General features: G+C 46.5%; 1 protein-coding gene across 1 annotated transcript; it reads right to left on the bottom strand.

Moving 5' to 3' along the window:
• Window positions 1-1,677: 1,677 nt before the first annotated feature.
• GOT2 (glutamic-oxaloacetic transaminase 2) lies at window positions 1,678-12,554 on the bottom strand. Its single transcript, XM_028739432.2, has 10 exons — window positions 12,373-12,554; window positions 8,831-8,987; window positions 7,899-8,027; window positions 6,680-6,739; window positions 6,381-6,542; window positions 5,433-5,537; window positions 4,962-5,112; window positions 3,894-4,059; window positions 3,332-3,482; window positions 1,678-2,699 (listed from the first exon to the last, which is right to left on the bottom strand). Exons 1-10 carry the CDS (start codon window positions 12,456-12,458, stop codon window positions 2,577-2,579), a joined length of 1,290 nt encoding a protein of 429 aa, XP_028595265.1. The 5' UTR covers window positions 12,459-12,554; the 3' UTR covers window positions 1,678-2,576.
• Between the last annotated feature and the right edge of the window lie 4,661 nt (window positions 12,555-17,215).

Raw genomic sequence — 17,215 nt, 5'->3', positions numbered from 1 at the left:
GTTGGGGCTGATCAGAGTTGAACTCTGAAAAGTGCTGGAGGGCACACCAGGTTACAGAACGCTTGATTTAGAGTAGTGGGATGCAGGCCTGAGCAGAATTCATTATAAATAAAAGCCTCAGATCTGTAACGCTCAGATGTACAGCAGTTTTAATTTTTTAACAGAAGTGACTGGCTGCATAAAGGGCAACATGATTTATTACTGAACAGCAGAATATTCTCTAGTGAGAGGACGGAGCATTGGAGACAGTAATCAGAGAAGAAGAGGCCTAAAACCACAACACAGAAAAATGAGGACTATCCTCTAAATCAAATCTTTCAGTGTACAACAGCAGCATAAAGTGTGGGAGAATCAAAAGGAAGCTTTGGGAGTTGGGCTGCCTTGACTCTCCTGCCAAAACAAGCTGAAAAAGGAGGACCACAAAGGCTACTGACAGAAGGAAAATGCTGTTCTCTTCTCTGTGTCATGTGAGAATTACAGCAAAACCTGCAAGCTCTTTGCAAGAACAACTTTCTTTCTGGTGATCAACTGAACACAGCCTTTAGGAGAGCTCTGCTATTCATGCAGAATGAAACTCACAGCTAAGCACCCTAAACAGACTGGTTAAGGGCAGACAGGACAAGCACACATACCCCAATCAAGGGGAAAAGCAGCAGCAGGTGGTAGTATCTGAAAGCAACGGACAAACAGGTTCACTTCTACCCCCTAGCCTAGAGGCAGCTCCACATGTGTAGCTATGGACGCTGGATGCAAAGGCCTGAGGCTTTTTCATGCTGCGGCAACAGCTCTTCTTGACCTCTCAGTCCTTCTTCATTCAATATGCATGCTTTGACACTCAGCTAACGCAGAGATGGGGCTTAAGGCTTGGCCTCTGGGCAGGCACGAAAGCCTTAAGTTGTTCACACAACATAAAGGAGACTCACACAATGCATTAAATACTCAACTGCCTTTTCACAACAGGGGCGGTGGGTAGGCAGCAAGGTACATGTTTTGTAGCTCCAGACAATCAACTTCTGGCCACAGAAAGGGAGGCTGAACTGTTCATGGTATCTGCTGTTGTATAATTGCCAAAGCTGAAGAACTTATCTCTGTCACTCACACACACACACACACACACACACACACACACACACACACACAGACAAGAGATCTGGAAACTTTCCCCGTGGGTTTGACCTGCCCCCTTCTTTCCACTTTGCAGGGGGAGGGAGAAGAGTGAAGCAGTTCCATGAGAAAAATGCTTCACAGACAAAAATGTTTTCCATCGTAAGTTGTTTGAACACATTGAAGAGTTTATCTTGTCCTACTTACAGGCCTAGTGAGCTGTCATTCAATTGCAGTGGATCTCCTGGCTCAGGTGGTGGATATCCTGAGCACATGTGAGTGGCAAGAACAGAGAGGAAACTAAAAAGGGCCAAAGTTAAGTTGCACTTAAAGAGCAGTTACATTTCCTGGGTTGGGGTGGAGTGGGGGAAGCTATTCCAAATTAATAACTGAGCTTTAGTCCCATTTAAGGATTACAAAGGATTGAAAAGGATTACAAAGCATTGTGTGAGAAAGGATTTTGGAGAGAATGAGCAAGGGCCCAGCAGGGCTTCCCATGACCAAAAATTAAATGAAACACAGTTTAATTTATTGCCCTTATTGCTGATCAAATATGCCAGAGAAGAGTTAAAAGATTGTTCTATTATCTGCCTTTTATTTGATAGTGAAACAAACTTATGAGTCAGCTTTATAAACTGTCTATGCATGGAAACAATGAACTTTTTGGCAAGGAAGAAAAAAAAAAGAGGAAGTAATTTCTCTTTCAAGCTTCATTACACAAATTCCCGGAGTGTGCCAGGGACTTGGGGTCCATTTAAAGCAGGCTGATTTCAAGTGATTTTTATTTATTTATTGAGAAAAAGCAGAACTAGAAAGCCAAGAGCCAATGGAAATAAATGCTGACTCCGGAATACCCCTGCTTGCCTTTCCTTGGAAGAACTGGGCAAGAAGAGGATCCCTGGGGAGAAAGCCTCTTGTGAAGCCAGAGGTGGGCTCTGCAGAACTCCCCGATCCAAGTCCAAAAGGGCAGACAAGGAAAGGCTCGTCATCCAGAACCCTGGCTCAGGGGCAGGAAAGCTGCAGCCCTTCAACACCCATCAGCCCTAGCCAGCACAGCCAATGGACAAGGATGGTGGGAGTTGTAGTCCAACCATGCCCTGACGCTCATATGATGAGGCCACCACACACAAAATGCTGGCAGGCAAACATTCACTAAAGCATTTGCATCAAATCTGCCACAAACTCTTGAAGGATTCAAGGATCCATTTTTGGTAACGTGGCTACTTCTGAAGGGAGGAGCAGAACACACGTCAACAGCTCTGCCTAGAGCCAAGCAGTGTGAGTAGGGAGGGCTGAGGAGGCCTTGCCGCTACAGAGATACATTCAAATGACGTTGAAGTGTTGTGGAAAGAACCGTTTTGCTTGCTGATGCTGCCGCCATCTCCTCCTCTCTCACCCACCCTCTGCTGAGTCAAAATGTCCAGAGAGCACGGAAGGGAAGGCCGGTCAGTCCACCCATTTCTGCCTTTGCTTTACTTGGAGACTTGGTGGATGGCATGGGCCAGGTAAGCCACGTTGCCAGAAGTGACTCCGGCGACAGAGATGCGGCCATCCTTGGTCATGTAGACAGAGAACTCCTTGGTGAGCCGCTCCACCTGGAAAGCAAAGCACAGGAAAGATGCTACTTCAGGAAGGTATCGACTCAGGTAGCTTCCCAAGGCCAGGCGCATCCGTTTGCTACCACCCACCAGGGCCAACTTGCAACCTGGAGGGCAGCGAAGCAACTTTCTAGATCTTCAAGTGAATGCTCTTCAGCAAACAGCAGCCCAGCCAGGCTGCTTGATACCAACTCAAGTCGGCTGTTGCCACATCTCACATCAATGCAACTAACACTGTGCTTCATGTTTTTTAACAATCCCTTTCCACACCACCAGCCCAGCAGAGTGCTTTTATCATCAATGGGGGATCCACATGCTGCCATTCCCAAAGTAGTAGCAGCTGCCGGCTTCCCACACAGCTCCCACTTCCATCCCAGCCCCACTTCCCTCAGCCACCAATTAAATAATGGAAGACATTCTAAATTCTTCAGAGAATTAAAATGCAGCCACACTAATCATGTTCTGGCCTTTTCCTGGTGTGCATCAAAGACTAATTCTATATAGCTGTTCCGGTGTTTGAGGCACTTCGAGCCCATCTGTGTGTGTGTGGGGGGGGGGGGGGACCAAGAAAATCAAATGCCAGTACAAAATGGTTAGCAAGTTTGATTCAGACTCATTCCTTCACCCACCTGTTCAGGTTTCAGTCCTGTGAAGCAGAACATGCCGATCTGGTCAGTGATGTGCTGCCAGTTATGAGGGGAGCCTTCTTTCTTCAGGTTTGCCACTAGCTGGGTGCGCATGCCAATGATTCGGTCAGCCATCCCCTTCACCTCTACCAGCCTGTGCCAGGGAAGGAGGCAAATGTGGAGTCAATACAAGGCGAGAGACAGAGGGAGGTGGGGGTGGGGGAGCAGCCAAGGAATAATCTAGGAGGCTAAACCATGCCTTGTGCCCTGGTGGGGTTTATGTCCATGGAAAAGCATAAGACGTTTGCACAGTCCTGCCTCCAAAACAGCTTTAAGAAACCCCAGGTTGGTTTTGTTTTTTGTTTCTTTAACCCAGCCACCTGCCTGCTACAGAAAGGAACAGCCAAAGCCCTTCTGCCTTCTGCCTGCAGATTTGGCATCAACCAAGAACAAGGTTGAGCAGACTAAGCTTGCTTAAAGTGTTGCCCTCCAGGGCTGCCTGTCCCCCTGCCCTTTTCTGTTCATCTGCTGACTGCACATAGTCAGCCTTTCAAGGAGGCCTTACCATTCCTTTCGCAGGCCAGGGTTATTCAGGATGGTGGAGGCTATCCGAGCACCATTAAGGGGAGGGTTGGAGTACATGGGGCGGATCAGAATCTTCAGCTGCGATTCCACTCTCTTGGCCTCTTCGGAGTCATGGCAAACCACCGTGAAAGCCCCCACACGCTCCCCTGGAAAACAAAGACCAGAATGCAGTGCAGTTGTGTCTCCCTCTGTGGCTCTGCTCAGTCACACTGGTCTGGCTGTGCACTTGTGCTGTTGTTTGGAAGAGGCACACTAATGCCACCTGGATCTCTCCTTCTATCCCCTTCCTTGTCCAAGCCTTGCCTGCTCTTTTATCAGCCTCAGTCCTTCCTTCCAGCCCAGTCTCCTCTGCCTGAAAGAAGAAACCATCAGCCCTCTGGGTGACAGCTAGCTCAAATTAGAAGCTAGAGCAGGGCAATCTGATTTTATAGCACCATACCTGCACTGGAAGGACTGGGGATTTCTTTATCCCTAGATTTACTTTTTTAAAGAAGGGGGGTTGTTAACCCCTTGTGACTCAATAGAGAGGCACTCAGAAGGTAGATTCAAGGCTAAAGGGGCTTCTAGCCAGGCAAGGAGCAGATCTGCCCTCCCCAAACACTTCCCAGCCCCTAGAACTGCCCTCCTTGACGCTCCTATCATGTGGAGTTCCCAAAGACACTGTGTGGTTGCACAAAGAATGCATCTTCATACAAATTGGATGATTACAGAAATTCATGTTCTCCTGTGACAGAATTGTGACTCCACATCACAGCCACCTCTCTTCAATCATAAACAGAGTCCTTGGCTTGCTTTCTCTATTAAGAGCCTCACAAGCATTTCCCCAGTGCCACTGCCTTTCAATTTCTAACCTGGGACCATCTCTAAAACAGGAATGTGGTCCAAAATGCAAACTCAACCGAACAGCAGGGCTTTCTCTTGCCTCTAGTCCTGCATAGACCTTTCACCCATATACTGGAAAGTGAAAGCAGCTAGCAAAGTGCTTAATCCCTTGAGCAGCTTTTCCCACCCACGGAGATGGCAACAGACCCTGGACTTAGGGGCTTACCATACAGGCCCATGTTCTTCGCATATGACTGGGACAGCACAACATTAATGCCTTGTTCAATGAAGTGGCGGACAGCCCAGGCGTCTTTGTTTATGTCACCGCTGGCAAAGCCTTGGTAGGCCATGTCGAAAAAGGTAAAGAGGTTCCTTTTCTGGAAAAGAACAGAGGCCAGCTCAGCTTAAAAATGACAACACTCCTTCCTAAGGGCAGCTATGGTAAATGGAACAGGTCACACAGCAGAGGAGCATCATATCATACAGAAACAATGAGGTAACAACAACAATAATTGGGAGGCGGCAGTGCCCATTCAGACAGTTTTTTGATTTTCACAGGAGTTACACACATCTCTTGCCCAGCCAAGATCTCCTCCCAGGGTGTGTCTTTCCAAACAGGCAAGCAGACCCGCTCCTTCTCCACACAGGGAAGTTCATCCCTCAGCTGCTGCTCTCTTGGTACCACAGCCCTCCTCACCTTCACTACTGCTGCCAGCTCCTTCCACTGCTCTGGCCGAGGGTCTACTCCAGTTGGGTTGTGAGCGCAGGCATGGAAGAGAACAATACTCTTTTCCGGGATTTTCTTTAATAAAAAGGGTGTGAGAAAAACGAGCCGTTATTCTTTGTTTAGTCCATTTATATACCAAGTGACCACAAAGCAATTTCCATAGTGAATGGAGCCATCATTAAAAGCCACATGCCACAAAACAATGAACTATCAATAATAAAACTGCACAGACAACACACCCACCCACCAACAGAATAATAATAAACAGGCTCAAGGCTCAAAACCTATCTAACAAGAGCCTCCAAAAGGCAGAGAAAAGCAGCAAGATTTCACTAAGTGGCTGAACTCCTTAAAGTCATGACCATCCATGGCTCCAGAGGAAGGGAACTCCACAGCTGAGATACCTCTACAGAGAAGGCCAATCACTATACAGTGAGCTACATCCACTGGTGGTACCACAAGCAGCCCCGTCTCCAGCCCAGTCTCAGAGCTTGGGCTGGCTGGTATGAGAAGATGTGTTCCATCACATACAGTGTGACCAGAAGAATCTTCATTTGTAACGGATCGCAAGAATTGCAAGTTCCACTTCACAAGACAGAAAATGGGCAGGTGTCTCTCTCCAACCCATGTTTGCATATCCACTCTCTTCATGATTCTGATGAAACAGGTTCTCGCCTATAACAGCTCCTTCCATGATGGTGTTGAGTTTTAAAGGTACTGCAAGACTTACTTTTGCAACCAACGTGGTTATTCTCTTAAGTTTAGATTCCCAAGACCTGTTACTCCAAAACATCATACCGGGCCTAGTATCTAAACCCTCCTGGCTGTATCTTTCCTTGCTTATCATTCAAACAAGCCACGCCCAAAGTCTCCATGACCTACACGTCCCCATTAGCTCACCCTCAGCTGTCAACTTACAGAGATGTCATCCAAAGCTCCAGCGAAGTCAAAGCCACAGGTTTTGGGCTCATAGTACCGATAGCTTTGCAGTTGCAACCCAGCATCTCTGAAGATGGGGGTGTGATTCCCCCAGGATGGTTTGGGGAGGTACACGTCACGGCTGGACTTGAAGAACCGTTGCTGTATGAAGAAGAGGAGACAGCATGTGCTTGAATCATAGTTTCAAAGCCAGAGACCACAGCTCCTTCAAGAGATGTGGAAAAACTGTATCCCACCTTCTCCTCATGTTTATGTTGTTAGATTACAAAAGCACTTACCAAGAAGTTGGCACCAACTCTTAAAGATCCTGTTCCAGAAATTGTCTGCACAGTGACATACTGAAAGAACAATGAACAGGCACGTGAGACATCTCCAGACGACACGCCCACAAAATACAACAGGTAAACACTCCAGTGATAGCTGGAGCTCAGTGTGCCTCATAATCTGCCTATTTTACAGGTGAAGCCCTTGAAACATGACTGTAAGGGCAAGAGGAAAAGACAGCTGTGTGCAATATTGGTCAACAATCCTACCTGCCCAAGAAGTGAAAGAGAAAGAGTAACAAGGAGGAATAAAGCTTTTCTCAATGCTTGCAAAGGCAACACTATCTGTTAAGATTGAAGGACATGCCAACACTTGAACAACGAGAAAACATTTATCCCAGTGGCTCATCTGAGTGATATACTCAAAAGAGCCTTCCTCTTAGCTGGCTTTTCCCAGCAGCAAGGAAGTTCAAACTCTGTTAATAACTAAGCATATAAAACTGACCAAGTTATTATTATTTATTCCAATAGCATTTTAAAAAAATTCTTTAAGAATTTGTACTCCTTTTGCATGTCTAAAGAAAAAGATAAGTTGGGGCCAAAACAACACAGGGGACCCACAGAAATATGGATCCTAGGCAAGGAATTTTTGGCACAGACTGGCTTTCTTTTTGGTTTCAGAAGACACAACACACATCTAATATGTTCACAGCCATGAGATTAGAATCTTGCTTTAAAGGAAGGAGTCAAATTCTGGACTAGGATCCATCATAGGCTCTAGAATAAAATGTGGTGTTGCTTGCATTTCCAGATCCTTACAGTAACTCTAAAACGAACCCCACTGCCCCCACTGACCTAATCACAGGGGACACCTGTTCTCATGTGCTACAAGTTTCTTTGGCACAGACTTTTCAAACCGTATTTTGAGGAACCCCGCAGTTCCCCAGAATGTTATCGGACATTCCTCAATGTGAAAGGTCAGAAGTGAAACAGGATAGAATTGGGCTATGATCCATGAGAACACTACATTTGCAAGGGTGATGGTGAGACCCAGTCAGTGTTCTACGTTAACAAACTGCCCATCTTGGAATCCTGCGCAGCATTCAGTGGGTACTCAGCATATGTCAATCTGGAAAAGGTTCCCTATAGGTGAAAAGTGTCAATGCCCCCAGTGCAGGAATCCATTACTTGAATACAGTATTAATGAATCCACTTGATAACCTTGGCTCCTTACCCGGCCACTCTGAATAACCTCATGTGTCTCTCCCAAAGCCAGCTCAGCTGACGCCTTGTTGAACTCTGCCAGGCCAGCAATTGGCAAGTATTCCTTGTCCAACTTCTTTGCAGCTATCTCGGCTTCTGCCTAGAGAGAACAGATTGCATTTTCTTATTTGTTTCCTCCATAGGTTAAGAGGAGAGGCAACTTCCATTCACCTAATTTATCACTCCTAGATTGCACACCCAAATAACTAAAGGGACGCGAGCGCACATCCCTTTGCAGGATTATCCTTGTTTCACAGAAAGAACTGACAAGTGACTTAAGTGAGAACCCAGGAGCTTTAGCAAAGCTACTCAACATCTAGCATCAAGAGCCCCCAACCCATTCCTCATTCATCTACTCAAACCTCCCTTTGTCGCTCCTTCAATATCTTTGCAGATGCTGCCTCTACACCACTCCTCCCAGCTGCCACTGCTTGCTTGCTCCTTAGATTCCCAAAGCAGAAAAGGCCAAGCAGCCGCAAATTCTCTCCAACCCCCGCTTCAGTCTCAACCCTTCCCTTTTATGCTTGTGGCCACTATATGGCCTCTCGGCCTGCACAACACAAGACTCAATTCCTACCTAAATAGTTCAATTCGCCTATTGCCACCCTCCAGCTACTTCACAAAGCCATCGTTTTGTGTCTCCTCACCACCACGAAGACACTTGGTCACACTGGGATGGTTCCAAACGCATCTCAGGCAGCTACTGGATGGAGAAGAGATCTGGCTCTTTGTTTGGTTCAGACATCTGAAAGGAGTAGGAAGCAGCTAAGCTGCTCACACAACCCTAGCTGCTAGAACCTGGCTCCCAAGACTGCCCATAGGCACGTCCGGCTGCCGCACACAGCCACATCTACACAATCCCACACATGCCCTTAATGTGTGGGAGCTGGCGCTTTTGCTTACTTTGCGGACACAGTTCAAGACGTATGGCTTCCCATTGTCATCTCGGTAAGCCCCGACTCCCAGGTTCATCTTCTTGCTGCTGGTGTCTCGCTTGAAGGCTTCAGTCACTCCCAGAATAGGATCAGGGGGTCCCATCTCCACATTAGCCCACCAAGAGCTGCAACATCAATGCAAAGTGTTTGTTTCTGTTCAGAGCTCCATTCCCTTACAAGGAAATGAGGCATGGTCAGTCAACGTCTGTTCATTTAGCTGCAGACTAGAAGACATTTGCAGCCATAGTGTGTTTCAAATGTCTTCCATGAAACTGATTTCTTGTTCTTTTTACCATGTAAAAATGACTCTACATATAAGCTGTTTTGGATGAGACCCAAGCAAATTCACACACTTCAGTTCTTGTGCCTCATTTACATTGTATGAGTGTGCTTAACCTATTTCTGTATTACATTTATCAAATATTTCAAGGCAGTTTACAAATAAAATAAAAATACTCAGAAGAGCTAGTGGATAAAAGCTCAATTAAGTCTTTAAAAGTTTTTTTTTTAAGGTAGTAAAAATGTTTTTAAAAGCCTAGGTGAATAATTGATTTTCCCCCCTGCTAGTGATTGAAGAAGGGTGTTGCTAAGATGCCCTCCTTGTGCAGGACGGGCTGATGAGGGAGAATGTGTTGTGACATGTTCCTCTCTATCTGAATTTCATTGTGAAAAATGGAGACGCCTCACACAAAATGGAGGCATGTTAAGGCATTTATGTGAGGCTGCTCTGCTGGGATTTGCTCTGAATAGGATCTCCTGACCTCTTGCCAACTGGCACGCTCAGAGCCTTGGTCCAGATGTTCCTTGTCCTGGTCGCTGCTATTTAGGATTAGGCTGACTCTTTTTTGTCAGCTGTGCTGCTCCTGGTATCTGCTCTTCACCTGAAGCTCTTGCTCAGAGAGATGTATTTCATTGTACATTCCAACTGCTGCTGCCTGAGAGCGCCCCCCCCCAGCCCAAAATTGTGGGCAGCTGGTTGTGAGAAAAAGATCAAATCCCAAAGCAAGCCTGGCATGCAGAACTGGGCAAAGCTGTCCTTGTTGGTGAGAACAGTTGCAATTATATGTTGTAATAGGAGGGTATGAAAGGTGTGTCTAAGCACATGGTAACTGAGCATAAGGCACAAACTTCACTAGTAACTGCTAGTAACTGAATAACATACCTGTTCACTCAGGCCTTTCAGGGCCTTTGATAAATTATACCAGAATTTACTGTTTCTTGGATATGGCAGCTATAGTTTTTTATAATGGTGTTTAATGTGTTTTAATGGATTATCTTAAGTTATCATGTTGTATGCCAACGTGATAACTTTGTAAAGGTATTGTAAATGATTTTAATAATTCATGAGGGATGCACATTTTTTAAAAGTGTAGAGGGCTTCAGTTTTCATTGCATTAAGTATCTGTGCCTTATTCTCACATTATTAAGTAGGTGTCCTTTAGCGCTGAAGAAGCCTCCTGTTCACTAATACTCCTTTACAACTGCCATGCTTCTGGGCCTGTAGCCCACGGCCCACATTTGGCAGCCCATGACCCTCCCCTTCACAGCCCCTGTCCCTTTTCTGTGGGGGACAACCAAGCAGCCCCCCTTCAAGCCTCTCTTGCCTACTACCTGACCCCTTTTCACTCCCCACAGCCCCCTCCTGTTCATCTTCTTCATTGCCCCTTGGTTGAGCCCCATATTGGGCAAGATTCCTGTACTGCAGGGGGTTGGACTAGATGACCCTTGTGGTCCCTTCCAACTCTATGATTCTATGTCACAGCACAGTGTTAAGAAGACTGCCATTTGGACCCATGAGAACAAAACAGCACAAGCATTCACTGTTATTGCTTTCTTGGCATGCAAATATTCCTGATCTTCCTGCAGTAACTAAGGGCTCACCCATACTGTACGTCTGTTTGCCCCACCGCTTTCCCAGGATCTAGTGCTAAACTGGAACAAATGGCAATAAGGTTTTCAGTGGACTGTCATTTGTTCTGATTTTCTGGGGGGAAGTGGCAGAGCAAAGACAAATCTACTTGAGATCCATAGTTGGATGCTGCACAAACAGGTTGCTGGACTAGATGGGTCATTGGTCTGATCCAGCAGGATATTCTTATGTAATGTCCAAGTGAAGGCCACTAGAAATAGCCTCAGTGGTGTGGCTGCAGCCCTTCTACATGCAGTAAGTGTAAATGCATAAGTGATTCAGCTGGGATATTTTTATTTTCTTGTTTTGAGTGAAACCATAAAACTATTGCCTGTTGCAAGAGGTATGTGTGTTTTTAAAAGGGTGAGATTACTGACTAGACAGCCATGCCACAGCTTGAACACACACATACCCCTGCTGCTGTTCTATTAAACAGAAAGGAAGACGTACCTCAGTCGCAAGCATCTTAAAAGATAATTTCAGGAATTAAAGGTATCACTGGCTATGTGTTACAGCCAAATCTTCTTAAGGATGTTAAAGGACAAATAGGCAAAGATTATGCTGCTATCATGGTGGTAAAAGTGTCAAGGGTGAAAGTTCCCAAAGTGAAGCTAGGATTTTCTTTTCTGCCCCTGAGCGCATCACTTTAAACTTGCTTAGGCTGCCATTTTAACACCTATTCACCCTTCTGGAGCTCCTCAGACCCCGCCCCTTCTTTTGACCACCCTGAACCATCAGGTATCATTACCAACAATATCATCTATACCAGTAAAAGGGTCATCAGAGGAGAAAGATTTCCAACTGCATGGCCATAAATAAGATAATAATATACACGTGTTGAAATAAAACGTGCAGTCAATTCAAAACTTCAAAGGGGTGGGTGGGAAGAGAGGAGTTAATGAAGTTTCAGTTGCCAGAATCTCTCCAGGCCAGATGAACTTGGAACTTTGGCCGCATGGGATTAATTTAAGGCAACCAAAGCACATTCCTAAGCAGGGACGTCCCAGTGAATCCAACGGGGTTTACTCCCAGGTAAATGTGGGCAGAATTGTAGCTCGTGTATTACATACACATAGGCCTGGAGAGTAGCGGGGTTTTTTTTTTTTTTTTTGCAGTCTCTGTCCCTTCCCACCGCCCTCCAAACCCTCTCCAAGGGCACTCAAGTCCAAGGCCAACGCCACCGTCTTCCAGCCAATCCGAGGAAGCCCCTGTGTTCCCGCCCTTCATCGCAGCCAATCAAGGCCGCGGACCGTCTCCCCAGCCGGCCGCGTGCACCAAACGCGAGCGACGGGCCCCGTCAAAGGACATAAAGGTGGAGGGGGGGGCTCTCCCCACTGAATCGCCTTTTCGCGCATTCAACACTGGCCAGGCCGATGCCCTGACCCGCCAACTCCCTCTCTCTTCCAACACGCCGGGGTTTCCGGCCCTCAGGCCCCATTCACACACGTCCCCGTCCTGACACGAGTCGAGAGCGTGCGCACGCGACGGAGGCTCGAGCTGCCTTCGAAGGCGCTGTGGCGGCGCGAGCGCGACACGTGTCGGGTCGGAGAGGTGCATTGATGTAGCCGGTTGAGGCCTTCCCGCCCCGCGGCGCACCTTACCTGGCTCGGGCGGCGAGGGAGGCCAAGCAGGGCGGCGGGAGGAGCAGGAGGCGGCTGCCGGCGGCGGCGGAGTGAAGGAGCGCCATGGCGGAGCGGGCGGAATGGAGAGGAACCTGCGGCGGTAGCGGTTGCAGCTGCTGCCTTAGCCTGGAGGAAGCCGGAAGGAGGCGGAGTCGCCGCCGCCGCGCTTCCTACAGACCGCACCGAGTGAGGGAGGGAAGGAGGGCGGCGCTGGTTGGCTGTGGGGCGGGCCGAGCCTCGGCCTCGAGACTCAGGGAAAGGGAAGGCCGCTTTGCTTGGCCCCGCCTTGAGGCTGAAAGAGGAGCCGCAGGGAAGGGCAGCCAGCTCGCCAACAACAAAATATTTTATTATTTTACAGATGTAGTTGGTGGGCTTCATGAGACAGGCACTGCAGAAGTGGAAAACAGATCGCACAGACTTATGCCAACTGGCACATGATGTTCACACAATATTTTTCCTTCCCAAACTATTTCTCCTATTTTCATCCAATGATGACATTTCTATGGGAGTCTACTCCAGGGACAGGGCTACTGGTGGTAAACTACTCTACTCTCTAAAATACAGTGACAAGTTCAGATGGACCAGTCCAATGGTGTATTTTAAAAAAAACATATTTTTATTAAAGATTTCTTAGTTTTCAAAAATACGTGCATTGTCTCTTTTTTCCAATTGCGTTTTCTACAGATCCGTTTCATTTGTTGTGAGACATTTGCATTGCATGTAGTATTAGGTTAGGGGGGAAAGAGGGGAATGGTGAGTAGGGTGGGGTTGGGTGGTTATGCTTCTGTTCTTCTACTTAGTGTATGTGTGGGGTTTTGTGTCAGCATAACTTGTATGAGTTATTATTCGCTTGCTGTATTTCCTTGATGGTGAGAGAGTGGGGGTGACCTAGGTTGTGGGTGGTTGCCTTTGGTTTTGACTATCACATGTTAGCTGCCAGGTGTCCAGCAATCCCACCTGCTTTGAATACCTCTTTATTTTAAAGCGTAAGCATCATATGTGTATAATCATTTGGTTTTTCATCATTTGGTCAAAGGACCTCCTGTATATTAATAAGTGGTCAAGGAAATGCATTGAAGAGTGACAATTGATCCCAAAACTTCTACCAATATTTAGTCATCTTAAGTTCATTTCCTTTTTGCTCTGAAAGCACCGAAGAATTACCGTAGCTCTCAAATTTGTCGCTAGGTGGCATTGTACACTAGGTTTGTTGCATCAGATATAGAATCACTGAATTGTCAAATTGGAAGGAACCAAGAGGGCATGGGCGTAGCCAAGAGGGGGTAGCTGTCCCCCCTAAATCATGCAAATCTGAGGTTCTGCCACACTAACAAAAGCCTGCACCCTCCAACAAAAATCCTGGCTATGCCCATGCACGAGGGTCGTGTAGTCCACCCCCTGCAATGCAGGAATCTTTAGCCCAATGGACTCAAACCCACAACTCTGAAATTCAGTCTCATACTCCACTGACTTTGGTGTAAATATGGAGTCACTGGCCCAGTCCCTCAACTACTGAAGTCAGTCCTCAAACTGCAGTGATGAAAACAATTGCTAAGTGTGTGATCAGCAGCTGTACTTTTAGGTAATCTGCTCCCCAGTTATGGAAGGAATTCATTTTACATTTAGTAGCGGCAGCTAAATATTTAATAACAACCAGATAAATATAGAAACCAAATGCACATCTATGCTAGAATGGTTCAGTCAGTTATGGGAAATGTTAGTTCTTGATAAAAGGTTGCTGCACAAATCAAAAGAAGTATAAACACCAAAGGAATTATTCACTGTGAGGCAGAGTGAAGATGCAGCCTCAGAGGGCAGTTGTTATAGGGCAGAGCTGTGTGTGTGTCATGGGACCAGACCTGCACCTCTGGGCAAGTCTACTGCCCTCAGGATCCTGCCCTGTTACCTGCAGCAGTTGAATAATCTGTCTTAATTTCTGACTTTGTATTTTTCTTGGGGGGGGGGGCATATAGCTCAGTGGCAGAGCATATTCTTTGGATGCAGAAGCTCCCAGGTTCAGTCCCCACTGGCATCTCCACACAGGGCTGGGCAAGACTTTTCTCTGGCTGAAAGAATGAAGAGCTGCTGCCCGTCAGTGCAGACAATACTGAACTAGATGGTCCAATGGTCTGACTCAGTATAAAGTAAGGTTGCCAGACTTTTTTCGATGAATCTGGGGACACTTTTCAACTTCAATGGATTTTGTCAGGGGACTGATTTGTAAATCCGGGGACGGATGTCTGGTAACCTTAGTATAAAGCAGCTTCCTATGTCCCTGTGGATGTGTGTGTGATGTGGGGGAAGTGAAGAGACCACCTTGTCCTTGCCTCAGGCTGTAAAATGTCTTGGCTCAGTCATGAGTATAAAGATATATTCATATCTTTAGAAAAAAATGTGGTTAACATTTATTAACTATACACATAAGAAAAATGTGTATAGCAGACCTAAATGGTTGGCATCTGTTTTGTTTGAACTATTTATTGATGTTTATTGAGAACAACCCTTACTGTAGCTCTCAGCTGCTTTAAGACTATCTTTTTGGCTGCCACACAGGATAATGAAGACCGGATCGCATTCTTCCCCCAAAGCACAAATCTTCCACTGTGGTCAATCAAGGCTGAGCCCAATGAGAGGCTACCAAAGGCTCCCTGCCTTTTAAGATTTGTTTAATAGCCTCTCAAAAGAGACAGGCCCCGGGGGCGAATCCCAGAGCCCACTAATTAAGAGGTCCAGCACTAATGGGGGCGAATGCTCTAGTTTCAAGAACAACAACAACAAAATTCCAGCTGCATTCAGAGATGCGCCAAGGGAAAACATCTATTGTTGGTGCTTCTGGGTGGATTCAATGCACCCTGTACTGTGGAATAGTCAGGTGGTCTTGGTGCGCCTGTTCACACCTGTCCTAATTTAGCCTCAGCATAGATTGCAATTTGCTGCAATTAAGACTAGCCCAGCAGATGTTGTCTGTCTGATCTTGTTTTGTCTCCCATTGGACATCAGAGCCTCCTTGTGTTCCACAGAATTTTTGCTAGAAGCCATCTGCTGGCTAACTTGGCAATTAGAGGAAACAATGCTGAGTGCCCTGAACTTCGATCTTATCAAGATGAAAATGTCAGCTGCTCTTTAAAAATATGACATTCATTACCAAGCATGTTTCCCCCCCCCCCCTTCCACTAGCTTTGGAAAGACTATTGAATATGTACAGAGAGTTTCTATGAAAGCCTTCACTGTCCATGCCCCATCTGTACAGAGGGCTCAGGGCATAGTGGGGAGGGCACAGCCATCCACCTCTACTGATCTTCACTCACATCTGTCCCTATTCCTTGTTTCCAGTTATAACAATTCACAATACTAAAAAATCCAGTTCGTTCTTATTAGCAGTTAGAAACATATAAGGTAAAAATAGTAAAGGACCCCTGGACGGTTAAGTCCAGTCAAAGGTGACTATGGGGTTGCAGCGCTCATCTCACTTTCAGCCCGAGGGAGCTGGCGTTGGTCCACAGATAGCTTTCTGGGTCATGTGGTCAGCATGACTAAACCACTTCTGGTGCAATGGAACACTGTGACTCCATTTACCTTCCTGCCGCAGTGGTACCTATTTATCTACTCGCACTGGCGTGCTTTTGAACTGCTAGGTTGGCAGGAGCTGGGACTGAGCAACAGGAGCTCACCCAGTTGTGGGGATTCGAACCGCCGCCCTTCTGATTGGCAAGTCCAACAGGCTCAGTGGTTTAGACCACAGCGCCACCCGCGTCCCTAAGTTAGAAATATATGCACACAGGCGGAATGGGTGAAATGGATTGGGGTCTAAACCCCACATTTGGGGGAAGGAAGGAAATGATCCAGCGTGCTTATCCAGCCATGCCTTCACTTCCCCACCAAGGGTTGTTCCATATTGGAATGCCAGGTCATACCAGAGTGTCCATGCACATGTGGGTGTCACAGATTAGATTTTTCCATGTGTGCTTTTATGCACATTCATTCACACATGCCAGCTTTCAATTGAACTCTGCCTCAATCTTTCCTACCCACACTAGTGGGTGATGTTTGATGAGTTCTGTTGTCCCCTCCCATTTATTAGTACTTCCTCTACCCACCCTGGAAGCCTGAGGTTCATTGTGAGCATGCTTACAGGCATTGGTTTACGTGTGTGTGTGTGGTCATCTAAAAAAATAATAAATACAAGTTTTTTGATATACCAGACTTGCATAAAACAGCACATTAATTTTCTTTATTTTAATGTGTTGTGCCACTCCCAGCAGGAACCCATCAATGAAAGTAGGAATGTAGGAGGTAGCACCCAGAAAAACATCACTAAACACATTTTAAAAGCCCAATCCTGCCCGACAAGATGCTTCACAGAATCTTAGAGCTGGAAGGGATCCAAGGGTCATCTAGTCCAACCCCCCAATAGCAGGAATCTCAGCTAAAGCATCCATGGCAGATGACCATCCAACCTCTGCTTAAAAACTTTTCAGTATGTCCAGAATTGGGTAACATGTGATGTTATGTTGAATTCCCAACCTCCCCGCCTTGCCATATTATCTGTAGATCAGGAAATCCAGATTAAAGGGGGGGGGAGTGTGGGCTAATTGGATGAGAATGTCATGCGGATGACGCACACCTCGGATGCATCAAATCCACTTTTAATTGCTGTGTGTAGACAGCCAAAATGAGCCAATTCACAAGTTGCTAACTTCAGTAAGTCATTGATTCTTCCCACCCCAAAGAGTGTCTACAATGAGAAGGGAAGGCCAGCTGCACTTTTGCATTGCCAAGATCTGGGCATATAAGAATCTTACAGTTTCAGTCACAGAGGGAT

Source organism: Podarcis muralis, chromosome 7 (assembly GCF_964188315.1).
Source record: "Podarcis muralis chromosome 7, rPodMur119.hap1.1, whole genome shotgun sequence".
In the NCBI taxonomy this organism is placed as follows: Eukaryota; Metazoa; Chordata; class Lepidosauria; order Squamata; family Lacertidae; genus Podarcis; species Podarcis muralis.
The sequence above is the reverse complement of the archived record's forward strand: the minus strand, read 5'-3'. Positions and strand labels throughout refer to the sequence as shown.